Source organism: Buteo buteo, chromosome 9, assembly GCF_964188355.1.
Source record: "Buteo buteo chromosome 9, bButBut1.hap1.1, whole genome shotgun sequence".
NCBI classification, from domain to species: Eukaryota; Metazoa; Chordata; class Aves; order Accipitriformes; family Accipitridae; genus Buteo; species Buteo buteo.
Window position 1 is genome coordinate 44,901,298 of NC_134179.1, and position 15,315 is coordinate 44,916,612.

Below are 15,315 nucleotides of genomic sequence, written 5' to 3' on the forward strand. Positions count from 1 at the left end.
GAAATAGGTGTCTCTGAGCCCTAAAAGCATATTAATTTAGGAAGGGATCAGGTTTCTGAATTATTTGACCACCTGAATATTCTCCTAGAACAGAATCCACTACCCACATCCAAGAGAGCGCAGCGGTAAATCAATCCTCCTTTCTAGCATGAGATTTGTGCCTGCCATCACAGACGAGGGAGAATTTTCCAGATAAAAACATAAAGATGGTCTTAGGAACCTCTGAAGGAGATAGATTAAAGAGCTGAGCAATCACAGACATTTCCGAGGAACCCTCCCTCCTAAGACCTGTACCAACCACTACCCAGAGAAACTGAGGCTGAGTCCAGGGGACACACATGGCCTGAGTTCTGGTAGCTGAAGCCTAAAGTCAGAGGGAGACAAGGTTGGACAGATGGGGCCAAAAGACTCTTTTGTATTTTGGGATGGAGATGAGAGACACATGTAATTGTCCGCATACAGCCAACTGCGGAACAGGATTGTCACTGTGCACATGCGAGTCCCCTCACCGTAATGGGGACATAGGGACTGCCCTGAGGAAGAAAGCCAGGGGTTGTGACAGGGGACAGTGCTGTGGGTGTCAAATGAGCGTCCTCAGGACCTCCAGTGCCAGAGAGGAGATACACCAGGACAACAGCACTCTACACAAAGGGACGCAAACCAAAACAGCATCGCTCCCCCTCCCCAGTCCCGGGGAAAAAAAAAAAAGAGTGTTGGGGAAGAGGTGTTGGAAAAGGTGTCAGGGAAGAGGACACAGGCAGACGGGTGGGTGTGAGGGGGCAGGCACACTCTGGCAAAGAGACCTGTCTAGCAGCAGAGAAGCCTAACGCCAGCCTAGGCATGAGGACGGTGATGTCTGGGAGGGAAACCCTGACCCGGTGTTGAAAGGCGGGGGACCCAAACTGTTCGGAGATGGAGATGCTGTGGGGAAGGAGCCCCAACCCCAGGAGGAAGGCACCACCAGGGACAGAGGCGGGAAGGAGCAAACCCCACGGAGACCCTCCTCACAGGGTGGGCATCCACCAGGCCAGGAGAACGAGCCTGACCCAGGGGTGCCCTAAGAGTGGGAATCCAGGGAAAAGACCCGGATTAGGGATCGGATGCCAGGGGGGAGGGAAGGCTACGATTTAGGGGGAAAGTGGGTGTGGGGGACGGAGCCCGGATCCCCGGTCAGAGTGGGGCGGGAAAAGGCCCTGTCTGAGGGAGAGAGGGGGGAAGGGCCCGATCCGGGGAGAGGGGCGAGGGCGTTCGCTGAGGGAAAAGACCCCGACTGAGGGGGACGAGGGCCCCGTCCCCAGGGGCTGGGGAGGGCCCGGACCCGGGGGAGGATGGCCGCGGCTGAGGGGGCGGGAAGGGGCCCCGCTGCGGGCCGCGCTCACCGTGTGGTTGGCCCCCCACATGAGGACGCTGAGCAGCGGCTCCGAGGCCCGGAACAGCTTCACCTTCTGGCAGACGAAGTGTTTCTTCTTGGTCTTGGTTTTGCTGGCGCTGAGGGCCGAACCCAACGCCGCCCCGACGCCCCCCGCCGACGAACCCCCCGCGCAGTTCGAGGCCATGGCGGACCCGGACCGGCGGCGGCACCGGGAGCCGGACCGAACCCCCCCCCCCTCCCCCGGGCTCCCCCCTACCAGCGCCTCCGCATGGTTCCGCCCGGCCCGGCACACGCCCCCCCTTTCCCAATGGTACCGCCCTCCCCTGTCAGCCTCTGTCCGTTGGTCCGGGCCGGCCCGTTAGCTTCCCCCCCCTCGCCGCTGCCGCAGTGGTTCCGTCCCCGCCTCCCCCTGCCCCCCCCCCCCGCCCCCGCGGTGGTTCGCTCCACCGCTGAGGAGGAGCCGCCACGGCCGGCCGAGCCCGCTCCGGCCCCGCTCTGAGGAGGCGCCAAGATGGCGGAGGGCTGAGGAGGTGGGGAGCGGGAGGTACCATGTCCTGGGCGAGGAGGGGGAGCCGCGGATGCGAAGGAGTGGGAGCGCGGCGCCGGCCGCTGGCTCGCTCCGACTCAAGCTGCGGCAGGAACGGGGAAGAACCGCTGCGCGGTTTGGGCTGAGAGAGGAAGCGACGGAAAGGGTTGGACGGAAGAAGAGGGAGAGGGGAAAGAAGGCGTCCGTCCCTCCTCCTCTTCCCGGAGATGGTCTCGCCCAGTTGGCGTGACGTACCCGCCCCCGCCACGCCCCGCTCTGAATGGGCCAATAAGCAGCGAGGCGCCTGGAATTATGAATGGACTGCTAGACACGTCACTGGCCGCCGTTTAAAGGGCGAGGAGAGGGGCCGGGGCTGGAGCCCACCCGGGTCCCGGCGGCGAGTCAGGACAAACCCCCGAAGGGACCGCTACTGCCAGCTACGGCCCCCCGGGCCCCCACAAAACCTTCTCTCTAACTGGGAAATTTGCCCCTGCCCCCCCCCAAAAAGCCACAAAGAACATTTTAAAATGACAGTAAAGTTTCTTAATGTTAAAAAAAAAAAATCTACACTGCTGTACATATACACATTACTTACATTACAAAATCCCAGAGAAATATCTGCTGTATCAGCTATGCTCTGCTCACTTTTCCTTTCCCTTCGGAGCAGCTTCCTTTGGGTGAGACACCATTCAAATCTGTGAGCAACCAAATAACGGGCTACAGAGATTTTGCAGACTCGTCTAACGCCACCCTCCAAACCCACACTTGAAATGGTGACAGTATCGAACAGGATTTTGTCCATTACTCATGTAGCTTTACCAAATTCCATGAAACTAACTCACATGTGAATTTGTTCAGCTCCAGTTTTTAAGGACTAACGAAAATAGGTCTTTTGCTCCGTCCTATGAAGAGCTCAGACAATCTGCCCAATGTAGAAAGCAGTTACCACCTGGCATAATTTGGTAATAACAATATACAAAAATGACACCGGTCAAGGTGGAGAGAGAAGGAAGAGATCTGGCAATCCATTAAAAATAGAATACAAAGGCTCACAAGTTCTCCAGCAAAGGTTTGCTTGCAAGGTCATACTCATTACAAATCTGTTCACAATGCCAGAAGTCCAGAACACGCTGTGGGCTGCAGCACAGAAATCCAGTGCCTCTTTGGGAGATGGTAACTGTTCCTGTAGAGAGCAGCGAGTCTGTGCTGGAGGCCTCTCACCTTTGGGAATAAGCATCCATTTAACTTCTGCACAGGAGCAGAAGAAGAACAAGTTTCATCTCTGCATAAAGTTTTTTTCCAAGGCAGCGGGAGTCCTCTGAAGGGAGTGGATATTGCGTTTCACCCGATCTTCTAGGGTGGAAGTAGATGCACTCTCTAGTTTTAAGCGACTGCAGAAAGTTGAACCAAAGAAAGATATTAGAATCTCTTTCCAAACATTACACCATTTCTAGCAGGTTTCACCACCCTCGAGTCATCTACCTGAATTAATCTAACAGAGAAAACAGCAAATTATTTCCTATTAAAGTCTGCACTGAAAGAACTGAACACCTTTTAGTTTGGCTTGTAACAGATTCAATGCCTTATTTAAGGTCAGTGCTCAGAAATAAATTTTCAGTAGCTCTCAAGTCTCCTCCATCTTCCAAATATAACTAACCGTTAATTACAAATGCATCCGTCACAGGGGACTTGGTTGCTTTCTGTGAAGCAAACGAGGGAAAAGCAATGTGTTCCTGAACTGAGGGCAGCGGTCTTCTGGGAGCCCGAATGCCAGAGCTCATGCTGCAAAAGACTATGATAGCTACAGGAGAGAGAAGGGATCCTTGTGACCACTCACTTTCTTTTACTACTTCAGATCACACTGCTGTGCCTTTCTGAATGATCTCCTCGTGCCCATCTCCCTCTTCAAACAACATGCTAATAAACACAGTTTGTTAGCTCAACCAGTTGCTTCTGCACAGGGAAACACCCAAAATTCTCTCTCCACAAGAGAGTTTCCTCGTGGAGAAAATCTATTGTGATTTTAAGCCACCATTGTGTGATCCCAGCTCTAGGCAGCTTCAGGAATTAAGTACACATTCTCCTCTGAATCATTTATAGAGCCTGAAGAATACTATGCTGCAGCAACTCCAAAATACATAACACTGCCATGGGATCTTTCTTACATATCGCTGCACTTTCTGGAAGGCCTTGCGCCACTCCAATTTCCTTTGCCTGCCATGTGCACAAAAGACAGTAAGTTACCACCTGTGTTTAGAAATGGTCTTATTTCTTGTTGAGCACAGGTTTCAGTCCCACAAGCTCTTGGCACACAGACTCCCAGTGGACTTGCAGGCCTAAAACTGTTGCAAGCTCCTAAAGCCAGAGAACTTTAATATCTGCATGTAAAACACTACTAGACATATCTACAGCTTGGCAAAAAATAACTGATTACTGATTTCTGAGTCTGACCAAGGCCATCATAGAAATAATTATCTTTTGGGTTAAGAACAGAATTTGGAAACAGTAGATCTCACTAGTTCTACTGTAAAACACAGCAGAGATGGATCTTGTACCATCGTCTGAAACATCTCAAAACGTTGAGGCCACCACTCGCTTCTCATAAGCTGTGGCCTATATTTCCCTTGAATAAAAAGGCAGATAATAAAAGACACTCACTTGAAGAACTTCCCATCTCGGGAGTCAAGTTTCTCCAGTTCTCGCTCCAGCTCCTCCTCCTTTCGGTGTTTCCTGAGGTTGTTTGCTCTCTCTTCTTCCCGCCACTTGGCATTTTCCATCATTTCCTGGCGTTTACGCTCTAGTTCCTCTGGAGAGATCCTTCTATTCGTGTAGAAAACACCACTGCTGTGAATCAATAGCATGCTGGGCCCACCCCCCTCTTGCTTTCCATTCTTTAAGTTGATTTACAACCCCCAAAATTAGGGGTGTTTAACATGTTTTTTTCTTTGGCAGCCAATCAGCAAAGCTTGTAAGTACATGTCTAAATGTTCTGCTTTACCATGCCCCTAGCAAGAGTCTGTTTTCTCCCTCTTTTCAGCCTTCTTGTTTTTAATTGACTGGTAAGATGATGCCGTCAAGGTCATATTTTCCTGATGACAGGGAAACAGAATGCTTCTAATTAACAGTCCATGGGACAAAGAGTGACTTCACATTACTGCCTTGCACAGTGATGCAAGACGCATGGAGAACCAGCAACCATGTGAATTGGTTTGGGAAGCTGTCCAAGGTGTTAGCTAACAATCAAGCTCAAAAGCATCAAACCCAGCACTTTAGGACTCTCTGTCTGACTTTCTGGATATTCTATCCAATCTATTTTAGTTAACAGAATAAAATTTGGTTCACAGATTACACCCAGCTGTTTCACAATCACCTGGGCAACTTCCATCCAAAAGCACAGGGACAAGATCTTGCTTACCTTGTGTAACCTGGAGTATGCTGCCGTCGATAGCCCTTTTTAGGGGAAGGGCTTCTAGCTCTCCCTTTCTCGTCCCGACTGCTATGTCTGTAACCCAGAAATACCCTCATTTTAGTACAGATGAATATAGATTATCACACCTCTAAATTTTCCCCAGATTTTTGTATACATTCTGAAACTAAGACATCTCACATAACTGCAGGACTGTTACCTGTCCACTTTGAAAAGAAATTCTAATGACTCCTAATATACTATAAATTTCTATCTATTTTTACTCAGTTTTAATTATTTAATCAGCAAACAATAAATACCCAGTACCTGATTTTATCAGCATTTAGTAAAGATAATTCAACAATTATGAATAACTTTTAAAGAGAAACAGTAGCCCAAATAAAACAATACCTAAAGGGTGTACCTAGAAAGAGGGTGTCAAGTGAAGAGTGCAATTGCAGACAGCATGTCCCCTCCACAAGCTAACCTGTGTGCTTTTGCACTCTTGCACAACTGCACAGCTCCTGCCTTTACACCCACAACTGAGAAATAATGTGGCCAGAACACTAAAGTAGTAGGAGACTGAATAAGAAGGATTTTGATTCTAGAGAACTCCCCCACCAGCAGCCCTAGGTTTACATTATCCAGGTTAGCCACACTCACTGTTTACTGTGTCTAGAAGGAGATCTTGACCCCCTGCATCCAAATTGTTCTGAATTCTTCTTGCTAGAGCATCTCTGAGGAGAGCGGGACTGGCTCCTGGACCTGGAGCGATCCCGGTGCTTGTGGGGGGCCCTCTCCTGGCCGGCAGCTGGAGAGCTCCGAGACCTATGGCTCTGGTCAGAGTCTCTACCCTGGAATTCAAAAGTGTCTTTCAGGAGAGACCCCTTGTAGGAGCACAACAACAATGTAAGGCCACAGAGGAGACCTCGGACAAGGCTAAGTGCAGGAAGGAGTGTACACTGTGGTCTGTGTTCACTTATCTCACTTCCTAGGTTCTTATTAACACCTGTGTCTAAAAAGATTATTTCTGTATGATGTTCAGTAAACTAAACAGCCAAGATAGTCAAGCAGAGTATTTGAACAGATGGGTAACTCAGTTAAGAGAAACTAAAGCTTAACATGAATTCAGAGCAGACAAAAGTCCTACCAGGATCTGAACAACTTCAGTTTCAATGCTTAGATGGCTCCAAATTGAGTAGGAACATTATTGTATCATGTCCCCTTCACAATCCTCTTCTAGCCAGTGAAACAGTCTTGCAACAAACTGCCAAAACTGTTGCTCTTCTCTAACTCAGGGCACTTGCTACTGAGAGCTGTGTGAAACACGCGTACTTACTTGTAAACCATATCCTGGGACTTTGGAAGGAGCAGGTTTCCAGGAGGAACTGTTCATCCTCTTCTGAGACCTAAAGAGAAAACAGAATAGTACTTTTGAACAGGTGAAATCCAAGAATACATTTTTTTTAACATTAAAATGCCATACAAATAATTTAATGATGCAAAAACAATCAAGTAACATAGAAACATTTAGGCAAATTAAGAGCATTAATTAGAAAGATAAAACTCAGACAGGATTAGAAAAAGACACGAAAAACAAACAATAAACCAGGAAACATGGTATTTTTACTACAAAACCTCAAAACATACTTATTTTTGCTTCGCTCCTCATCACTGCTGTCACTTCCACTGCTAGAACTGCGATGTCGATGTTTCTTGTGCTTCTTCTTCTTCTCTTTCTTCTTCTTCTTCTCTTTTTTGTCTAAACTGTTTTGCAGCTATAAAGCAAGACACCATTGCATTAGTAATAATTACTGTCTTTACATTTGGTGAGTCAGTATCACAAGGCAAAGTAACAGAGTTCTCTGTGGAAAGGCTCCTGAACAAAACCTAAACCATTTAACAAGGTCCTCTCTCAAAACTAAAGAGCTTAATGAAGTCTTCCCTAGTGTCAGTTTGGTATTAGTGCATGTCAAATTCTATGTCTGCAATCACTCTGTAGTACTAAATCAACAATTAATCACTAGCTAAAAAAAAAAAATAATTAAAAAAATGCACACAAGCACACCAGAAGAGCAAGAAGAGTAAAATAACACTGAACTTGAAAGGAAGAGAAATTAATTCCTGCTGAGAGACTGATACAGAACCTTGTTTATAGAAAGCTGAATTTATTCTGTTTTTCTGTAAAAGAGTCAGGAATCAGAACTCAGCTCCTTATCCTAAACAATACTAATTTTGACCTATGATCCTCGCCTTAGTTCAGTGTACTCTCTGCTTTAAGTCTGTAAAGGACCACTGAGATACACCTACCAATTCTTTGATCTTCTTCATTTTAACAGGATTATTCAAAACTTCTCTCTTCTTTTCCTCCTCCCTCTTTCTAAAGCAGAAAAAAAAAAGTATTTTCAAACAACTGAAAATATCACATTCTCATGAAGGATACCAATCAAATGCAAGCTCTAAAAGCATACAAAGCAGGAAAACAGGCAACTTTTGTACATTCAGCGAAACAGATCCAGCTAAAGAGGAGTCTGCCTTTTTCTTCTCCACTTAAGAGTGCAACTAGTAGGGTTAACAAATATTTGTTCCATTACCATCAATCTGCCTACAATGATAATAAATGCCTGAACTCTCAGAGCAGACCAGATATATTCACACACACATAAAAGGGTAAGCTAAGCCGGTAGAGACAAATCAATGTGGAATAACAATCTTTGCATTTATATCTATTTACCAACTTACAGCTAGATGATCTATGAGATGATCATCAGCTCGTTCAGATGACGAAATCTCAGATTTGAAATCAAGTCAACAAAATTATCTAAAAGCAGCAAACTGGCTCAAATACATGATTTGACCTTATGTTGCCATGTCTAGACCACACAACCAAAATCCTATCAGTCACATAAGTGGCTAGTGACCTCTCTGTGGCCAGAACTGCCACCTACAGCCCAGAGCTCTCAAACAGGCAGATGTAGCTTTGAGGAACAGATACAACAGCAGTCTTTACAACGTAAATAAAACAGCTCTTGGCAAGTTGCTAATATTGATGCTTTGCCTCATCTACTGCTTTAAGCTCCACATTTAGTACCTTATCATGAAAAGCGGATCCTCACGGATTTTGTTTGCCATATCTAGGACAGAATTAGCACCCGTCTTGGCAAAAATGGAGCCTGGGAGAAGTCCTGTCTCATTGGAACAGCCTGCATCCTTGTCTTCTGTCTTCTCAAAGACATATTTGTCCACTGGGCGACCCATAAGATATTCTTCTCTGTTCACCATGCCTCCGGGACCCTGGTACATCCACTCCAACTTCTCTTCTCTTTTCCTATTGCAAACAAGAACATCTTATTTTCCTTCTGGTAATTCTAAAGTTACATTTTAAGGCACTGGCTTATGAAGGTAAGTGGAAAATTCTATCATCACAGACATTAAACCCATGGCTCTCTCAGGGGCACCCTGCACCAACTCAACAGACAGTGCTTGCCCCCAGAGAATGGCCAGCACCAGTTACCACCAGTCTGGGGGGCACCAGCACCAACTCACCTGACGGTGCCCATGTCTTCTGCGTATCGCTGCATCTCCTCACGTGCTCGCTCCTCCTGCAGCTCCCGCTGCAGCTCCTCGATCTTTTTCCGCTCGGCTTCATGCTTCTGCTCGGCTTTCCACACCTTCTCCACATTGCGCAGGGTCTGCGGGTGCCAGCTCTTCTTCAGGTTCTGCAGCAGAAGGCGGGAGGGGGACACACCGGACCGGGGCCGTTAACAACCGGCCACCTATCCTCGCCGGTGGGTGGCCACGGGGAAGGGCCCACTCAGAGCCGTGCTGCCCGCAGATTTCCGACCCCCGGGTCCAGCCCCAAGAACGGGACACGCTCGTTCCCACCCCCACCGAGACCCGCTGCCACCGAGACCCGCTGCCAGGGGCGGCGAACGCCCGCAGGCCCCGACGAACCCGCGCCTCCCGGGCCCCTGGCCCGCCTGACAGCGAGCCCGAGCCCAGGCCGGTACCCGCAGCCCCGGGGGACACCCTCCGCCCCCCTCGGCTTCCCCCGGACCGGGACCGGGCCGCTTCTCACCAGGTCGCCTCCCCCCATGGCGGCGGCCGGCCGAGCGCTTCCCCCGCGGCTACCGGGCCTCCACCGGCGTCATCAACGCGCGTCGACGACGGCGCCTGTTCCGCGCGACGCGCCTCACAGGCGTCACTTCCGCCGCGGCGCTGAGGGGACGCCGACGAGATGGCGGGCCAAGCCGGCGCAGCGGAGCAGGGCACGGCCGGCCCCGGCGCGCTTCCCGTTCGGTAGGGGAAAAAACCACCTCCCCAGAACTAAACCCCAACAGAAATAAAGCCCAAAAGCACTAGCGTGAGCTCCCCGGGTAAAGGCGCAGTCGGACGGCGGGGAGTGCGCGGGGCTCCGCTGCTGTCCCTGCGGGGTGCGGTACCCCAAGCGCCGCCGGCGCCGGCCTGCGGGTGGTTTCCTCTCGGCCATCAGCCGGCGACAGTGGAAGCGCCAGTTGGGGTGTCCCCGAGCGAAAGCTGTCCCCTGCGGTGCCAAATGGCGTTGATAAAGAGGGCGGTGGGTTGCGGGGGTTGAACCGCTGACGTGCCGGTCCCCAGCCCGGCGCGCTGCCCCTGAGCCATCTCCTCCCGCCAAACGCCCGCCCGACAGCCCCGCGCCGGGGGCGCGGCTCAGGGGTAGAGCGCCCGACTGCGGCTCCCGAGGTGGCCGGTTCGAGCCCCGCGGCGGGCGACAGCCAGACACCTCAGCTACCGAACCACACACCGATTTACACATGACAGCCCCAGCTCCCTTCAGAAGCCACTGCGGCACAGATCCCCACTTCTACAAAGGCATTATTCTACACAGTTGCTTGCTGTTCAAAGTAATGGCAATTACTCAAACAGGAAAAACAAAGGCATTATTCTACACAGTTGCTTGCTGTTCAAAGTAATGGCAATTACTCAAACAGGAAAAACTAGACCAGTAGCACCTCTGCAGTATTCAGAAGAGAAGAGAGGGGAAGATGTGAAAGTCTGATTTCATGCTTGGAAAAGATCATCAAGTCATTTCCAAGGCCTGGGAGGGGTAAGAAAGTATCTCTATAGTCTGTCTATGAGGAGATTCTGGAAGAAGAAAGGCTGAAAATGCAGCTAAAGAGAAGCCACCTGACCCAAGGACCCCTTCATCTGCAGTCAGATGCTCTACCACTGAGCTATACCCCCTTGGCACAGTACCTTCACAAGGACATTTTAAAAACGTTCACAGAGACAAGTTTTTACATCTACTGGTTACCTTCCTTTACTTGACAGCCCCCCCTGTGCCTCTTATTGTGCCTGCCAAAGGCTGTACACAGAATTACTGCAGAGAATCAACAACAGAGGCAATTACACACAGACAGTGAGTTCTTACTCACACAGTGCACAACCCCTGCAGTTTCCTAATAGTCAGGGCCTCAGTACCTCCAACGCTGAAGCTTGGAAACCAACGTTCAATGCACAACACAAGCTCACAAGATCCCAGAAGAGCTCTCCATCTTCTTTCTGTGACAACTCCTGGCAAAAGGGAGGTGGAAGGAGAAGAAAAGAGGGGGCACCTGGAGTTGAACCAGGGACCTCTTGATCTGCAGTCAAATGCTCTACCACTGAGCTATACCCCCTGCCTGCACACCTGTCAACTCACCAACAAAACAACATTTGAACTATGTTCTTCCCCATTCTCTGACCTCTCTGTTCCATAGGAATCAAAGCCTGCTGCAGAAATCACAACACTCAAACGCGACAGCACCAAACGCATTCAGTCATTGCGCTCTGGCACAGCAGACAGACACTACCTCTGTACTTCATTTACCAGGTGACCTTGGCCCAGTTCCTCTCCAGCTGTCTCTCTGTTTCCTTTCCCAGTTGCACTCTGTTCTTTCAGCAGACTGTAACTTGACACAGCAACTGCCTGAAGAGTCTTTGACATCGTCCCCATGCTTTCTAGCTCTGACTGTAAGATGAAAAAGGCTTATTAGGAGAGGAAGCTGAGCTGAACTTATCAGTTAGCCTTCCAGTGAGCAAACAGCCCAAAACCCCAAGAAAAAAAATATATTCTGAGGGGGCACCCGGAGTTGAACCGGGGACCTCTTGATCTGCAGTCAAATGCTCTACCACTGAGCTATACCCCCTTGGCACAGCACCTTCACAAGGACATTTCAAAAACATTCACACAGAGAGACAAGTTTTTACGTTCACTGGCTAGACTCCTTTACTTGGCAGCCCACTTTGCACCTTACTCTGCCTGCCAAAGGCTGTACAGGGACTTAAATCATGATAAATACCATTACTACAGAGAATGAACAACAGAGACAAGTCCACGCAATCGGCAAGTTCTTAGACAATGCACAACCCTTGCAGTTTACCAAGTCAGAGCCTCCGCACCGTGCATAATGGAGCACAGAAACCAACCTGCACTCGTACAGCACAAGCTCACAAGATCCCAGAAGAGCTCTCCATCTTCTTTCTGTGAGAAATCCGGGCAAAAAGGAGGTGGAAGGAGAGGAAAAGAGGGGGCACCTGGAGTTGAACCAGGGACCTCTTGATCTGCAGTCAAATGCTCTACCACTGAGCTATACCCCCTTAGCACAGCACCTTCACAAGGACATTTCAAAAACATTCACACAGACAAGTTTTTACGTCCACTAGCTAGATTCCTTTACTTGGCAGCCCCCTTTGCACATTACTGTGCCTGCCAAATGGTGTACAGGGAGTTTAATTATGATAAATATCATTACTACAGAGAATCAACAACAGAGACATGTCCATGCAGACAGCAAGTTCTTACTCACACAGTGCACAACCCTTGCAGTTTCCTAACAGTCAGGGCCTCAGTACCATGCATAACAGAGCTCAGAAACCAACCTGCACTCGTACAGCACAAGCTCACAAGATCCCAGAAGAGCTCTCCATCTTCTTTCTGTGAGAAATCCTGGCAAAAGGGAGGTGGAAGGAGAGGAAAAGAGGGGGCACCTGGAGTTGAACCAGGGACCTCTTGATCTGCAGTCAAATGCTCTACCACTGAGCTATACCCCCTGCTGCTGCACACCTGCCCAGCACAAATCTCCCTCTTCATTACTATCGCAGCAAAGCTCTGCAAATTCATCCCAGGAAAGAAGGCAGCTTCTCATGAAGTACTCATCTCTTTCCTCACAAACACCCCACTGACAGTCCTCCTCTCTTGTGGCAATCTGCTGCTTTGCCTCCGGCCACCACCCCATCAAAAAGAGGACGGAGCCTGCTGACAGTTTATGGGAAAAGCATGGAAATAAAGAGCTCCAAACCAACCTTTTCTGGATCAAAAAGAGGGAAAAGGGAGGGGGCACCCGGATTTGAACCGGGGACCTCTTGATCTGCAGTCAAATGCTCTGCCCCTGAGCTATACCCCCACCTGTGCAGCACTGCCAGGTACGGCTCCTTCTGGGCAGCGACGAGGCAGCTCTGCTGCATTCCACTGCCTGTGCTCACTGCACCTGCAGCGACGCCTCTCACACACATCAGACCTCACGTTACCCCTCAGTTCACCTTAAACCTCACCCCAGGTCTCTCACCACACTCACAGCCAGGCTCCTGCCGGCCAAGCTCAGGAATTCCCACTTATCTTTCTCCAAAACATCCCATCACAGAGAATGAAAAAAAAAAAAAAGAACGCTTTGAAACACTGGCTTCAAAACACTGCTGAAGGCCCTGGGCTGCACTTTGGTCTCAGGGTGTGCCCTGCCATTCCAGAGCACACCAGCCTCGCAGAGGAATCACCTGCCACAACATCTCCCACCCTGCCCACAGCCTCTCTGTCTTCCCCAACTGGCTGCCCAGCAGCAGGGGATACCCAAAAAGAAACACCCAGAGCATTTCATCCAGTTATTGTGCCGTGCCCTTCCTCAGAAAAAGTCTTCACAAATCAAAAATCCAGCACAAGCTGTTACAATAGATCGGGGGAGAACACCTTTATTTTAGTGGTGGTGCCTTACTCATCAGCAGGTCTCTGCACCTCTCCCCGTCTGAGGAACCGCTCCTTCAGTGGACTGGAAAGACGGTCACCGCTCAGAAAGACATCGACTTCAGCCATACGTTTGGAGTGCTGTGGTGACAGCCAGAGCACCTGTTGTACCTTTCCGGGGGTTCCGGCTCTGCTTGGAAGAAGCCACGACTGCTTGTCTGCTCCAGGGAACGGTCTGTAGAAAAGAGAGCTGCCCTCAGTCCATGTAAGTCCTTCTCCAAGTTTCCCCTCCCTAGCTGCTGCCAGTGCACAGCTCCTGATTATCCAGTGGGAACATCTGAGGAACAATTTTTAGGCCACAATATTTTGCAGATTTGTGTTGGTTAGGCCAAACAGCTGCTGAAAAAGATCCAGATTCATTTTTATGTGACTACTTCTCAAGCAAAGCTTTTGACTCCAGACAACCCCACTTCAGAAGCTGCAAGAAGTACAAGTACCCGCACCTCCCAAGCCCCTGTTCAGGTACCTGTGTTCCACCTCACAGCTACAGAAGGAATCCACTCTCCAGCCTCCCTGCAGGTGCGACCACAGTGCTGCAAGAAGAGAGGAAGAAAAAAATCGAGGACTGAAACAGCCTTCAGTAACAGGGCTAGGAGAAGTCATGCAGGAGCTGGAGGAATAGGTCGTATTTTTGAGGAGAGGCAGATTTTTGTGACCCATTGCAAAACGTTGAATTCTAAAGCAATTTGGAACAGGGCTGTACAGAGAAATAAGCCTGAAAGCTGGTTCTTTATCACTTGAGTGCCCAGCACTGCAGATCCTGCTTCCCTACGAGCATGTGCAGAAGCAGCAGAAGAGAAGGGAAAGAAGATGTGGAGACAGGAATCATTAAATCTTACAGGAGAAATACATGTTACAATCCCTAATACATCCAGCCCATCTTCTCTTTTCCTGTTGCAAACAGCAGCATTTTATTTTCCATCACAGACTTCTAAAGTTACAGTTTCAGGCACTAGCCTAGGAAGGTGAGAAACATCCAACACACATTTCCATACAAATGGACACATTTTAACATCAGAGGTGTTCTACTCTTAACCCCTGGCAAGAGAATTTTATTTTTTTAACGTGAAGTAATGTGTCACACCTACAGAAAAACACAGCCAATAGTTAACTTAAAGAAACAGAACTAAATTACAAGCCTCTCCAAAACATCACTGCATAAACGGTACCACGCGACCAACCGGCTAATGACAGTTTGCAGTCCCTTAATAGCAGAGCCATTACAGTTACAACCAAACCCTCAAGCAACTTTAAAGAAAGCTTCCCTACACACAACCTCCTCCAGACACAACAAAGCAACAACGCTGTGAAGACAAGGACCTACCTCGGTAGCACCGGCAGCCCCTGCAACCCCTCACGGAACGGTGCCCGCATCCTCGGCGTCTTGCTCCCGCTGCAGCTCCTCGATCTTTTTCCGCTCGGCTTCATGCTTCTGCTCGGCTTTCCACACCTTCTCCACATTGCGCAGGGTCTGCGGGTGCCAGCTCTTCTTCAAGTTCTGCAGCAGAAGGCGGGAGGGGGACACACCGGACCGGGGCCGTTAACAACCGGCCACCTATCCTCGCCGGTGGGTGGCCACGGGGAAGGGCCCACTCAGAGCCGTGCTGCCCGCAGATTTCCGACCCCCGGGTCCGACCCCAACAACGGGACACGCTCGTTCCCACCCCCACCGAGACCCGCTGCCAGGGGCGGCGAACGCCCGCAGGCCCCGACGAACCCGCGCCTCCAGGGCTCCTGGCCCGCCTGACAGCGAGCCCGAGCCCAGGCCGGTACCCGCAGCCCCGGGGGACACCCTCGGCCCCCCTCGGCTCCCCCCGGACCGGGACCGGGCCGCTCCTCACCAGGTCGCCTCCCCCCATGGCGGCGGCCGGCCGAGCGCTTCCCCCGCGGCTACCGGGCCTCCACCGGCGTCATCAACGCGCGTCGACGACGGCGCCTGTTCCGCGCGACGCGCCTCACAGGCGTCACTTCCGCCG

The 15,315-nt window shown here is 50.2% G+C and overlaps 2 protein-coding genes, 1 long non-coding RNA gene and 5 other non-coding genes across 20 annotated transcripts in view; all 8 read right to left on the reverse strand.

Annotated features, from left to right (window-relative positions):
• PIP4K2B (phosphatidylinositol-5-phosphate 4-kinase type 2 beta) overlaps window positions 1-3,245 on the reverse strand; it is a 26,725-nt gene extending 23,480 nt beyond the window's left edge. For 10 of the 12 annotated variants that reach the window (XR_012651737.1, XR_012651732.1, XR_012651738.1 and 7 more), the window contains exon 1: window positions 2,494-2,700. Coding sequence is in view for 5 of the 12 variants with exons in the window: in XM_075036456.1 (XP_074892557.1) it covers window positions 2,494-2,700 (207 nt within the window). In the remaining 7 variants the exon portion in view is untranslated. Of the gene's footprint in view, window positions 1-1,379; window positions 1,588-2,493; window positions 2,701-3,119 lie in introns of those variants that run through there. The other 2 variants (XM_075036455.1, XM_075036454.1) reach the window with 2 other exon arrangements.
• Window positions 2,419-9,582, reverse strand: CWC25 (CWC25 spliceosome associated protein). Its single transcript, XM_075036458.1, has 10 exons — window positions 9,383-9,582; window positions 8,851-9,023; window positions 8,396-8,632; window positions 7,615-7,684; window positions 6,955-7,082; window positions 6,644-6,713; window positions 5,968-6,158; window positions 5,314-5,400; window positions 4,557-4,718; window positions 2,419-3,289 (listed from the first exon to the last, which is right to left on the reverse strand). Exons 1-10 carry the CDS (start codon window positions 9,398-9,400, stop codon window positions 3,175-3,177), a joined length of 1,251 nt encoding a protein of 416 aa, XP_074892559.1. The 5' UTR covers window positions 9,401-9,582; the 3' UTR covers window positions 2,419-3,174.
• Window positions 9,583-10,264: 682 nt separating this feature from the next.
• Window positions 10,265-15,292, reverse strand: LOC142034734 (uncharacterized). 2 transcript variants are annotated; one of them, XR_012651740.1, is made up of 6 exons: window positions 15,181-15,292; window positions 14,664-14,837; window positions 13,806-13,872; window positions 13,311-13,514; window positions 11,153-11,293; window positions 10,265-10,857 (listed from the first exon to the last, which is right to left on the reverse strand). It is a non-coding gene; the product is annotated as an uncharacterized LOC142034734 (long non-coding RNA). The 2 variants fall into 2 exon arrangements; XR_012651739.1 differs by lacking the exons at window positions 10,265-10,857; window positions 11,153-11,293 and having other exon boundaries at window positions 13,262-13,514.
• TRNAC-GCA (transfer RNA cysteine (anticodon GCA)) lies at window positions 10,890-10,961 on the reverse strand. Its single transcript has one exon. It is a non-coding gene; the product is annotated as a tRNA-Cys (tRNA).
• TRNAC-GCA (transfer RNA cysteine (anticodon GCA)) lies at window positions 11,400-11,471 on the reverse strand. The gene has a single exon. It is a non-coding gene; the product is annotated as a tRNA-Cys (tRNA).
• On the reverse strand, window positions 11,851-11,922 carry TRNAC-GCA (transfer RNA cysteine (anticodon GCA)). The gene has a single exon. It is a non-coding gene; the product is annotated as a tRNA-Cys (tRNA).
• Window positions 12,304-12,375, reverse strand: TRNAC-GCA (transfer RNA cysteine (anticodon GCA)). The gene has a single exon. It is a non-coding gene; the product is annotated as a tRNA-Cys (tRNA).
• TRNAC-GCA (transfer RNA cysteine (anticodon GCA)) lies at window positions 12,657-12,728 on the reverse strand. Its single transcript has one exon. It is a non-coding gene; the product is annotated as a tRNA-Cys (tRNA).
• Window positions 15,293-15,315: the final 23 nt, after the last annotated feature.

What these genes read in the sequence shown, in the direction of transcription:
- CWC25 (XM_075036458.1), bottom strand. An exon ending in GATCCGCTTTTCATGATAAG is followed by an intron (nt 7,685 to 8,395) that starts GTACTAAATGTG and finishes TTTCTGCTTTAG; the next exon opens with AAAGAGGGAGGAGGAAAAGA. An exon ending in TCCCAGGATATGGTTTACAA is followed by an intron (nt 6,159 to 6,643) that starts GTAAGTACGCGT and finishes TTTGAATTCCAG; the next exon opens with GGTAGAGACTCTGACCAGAG.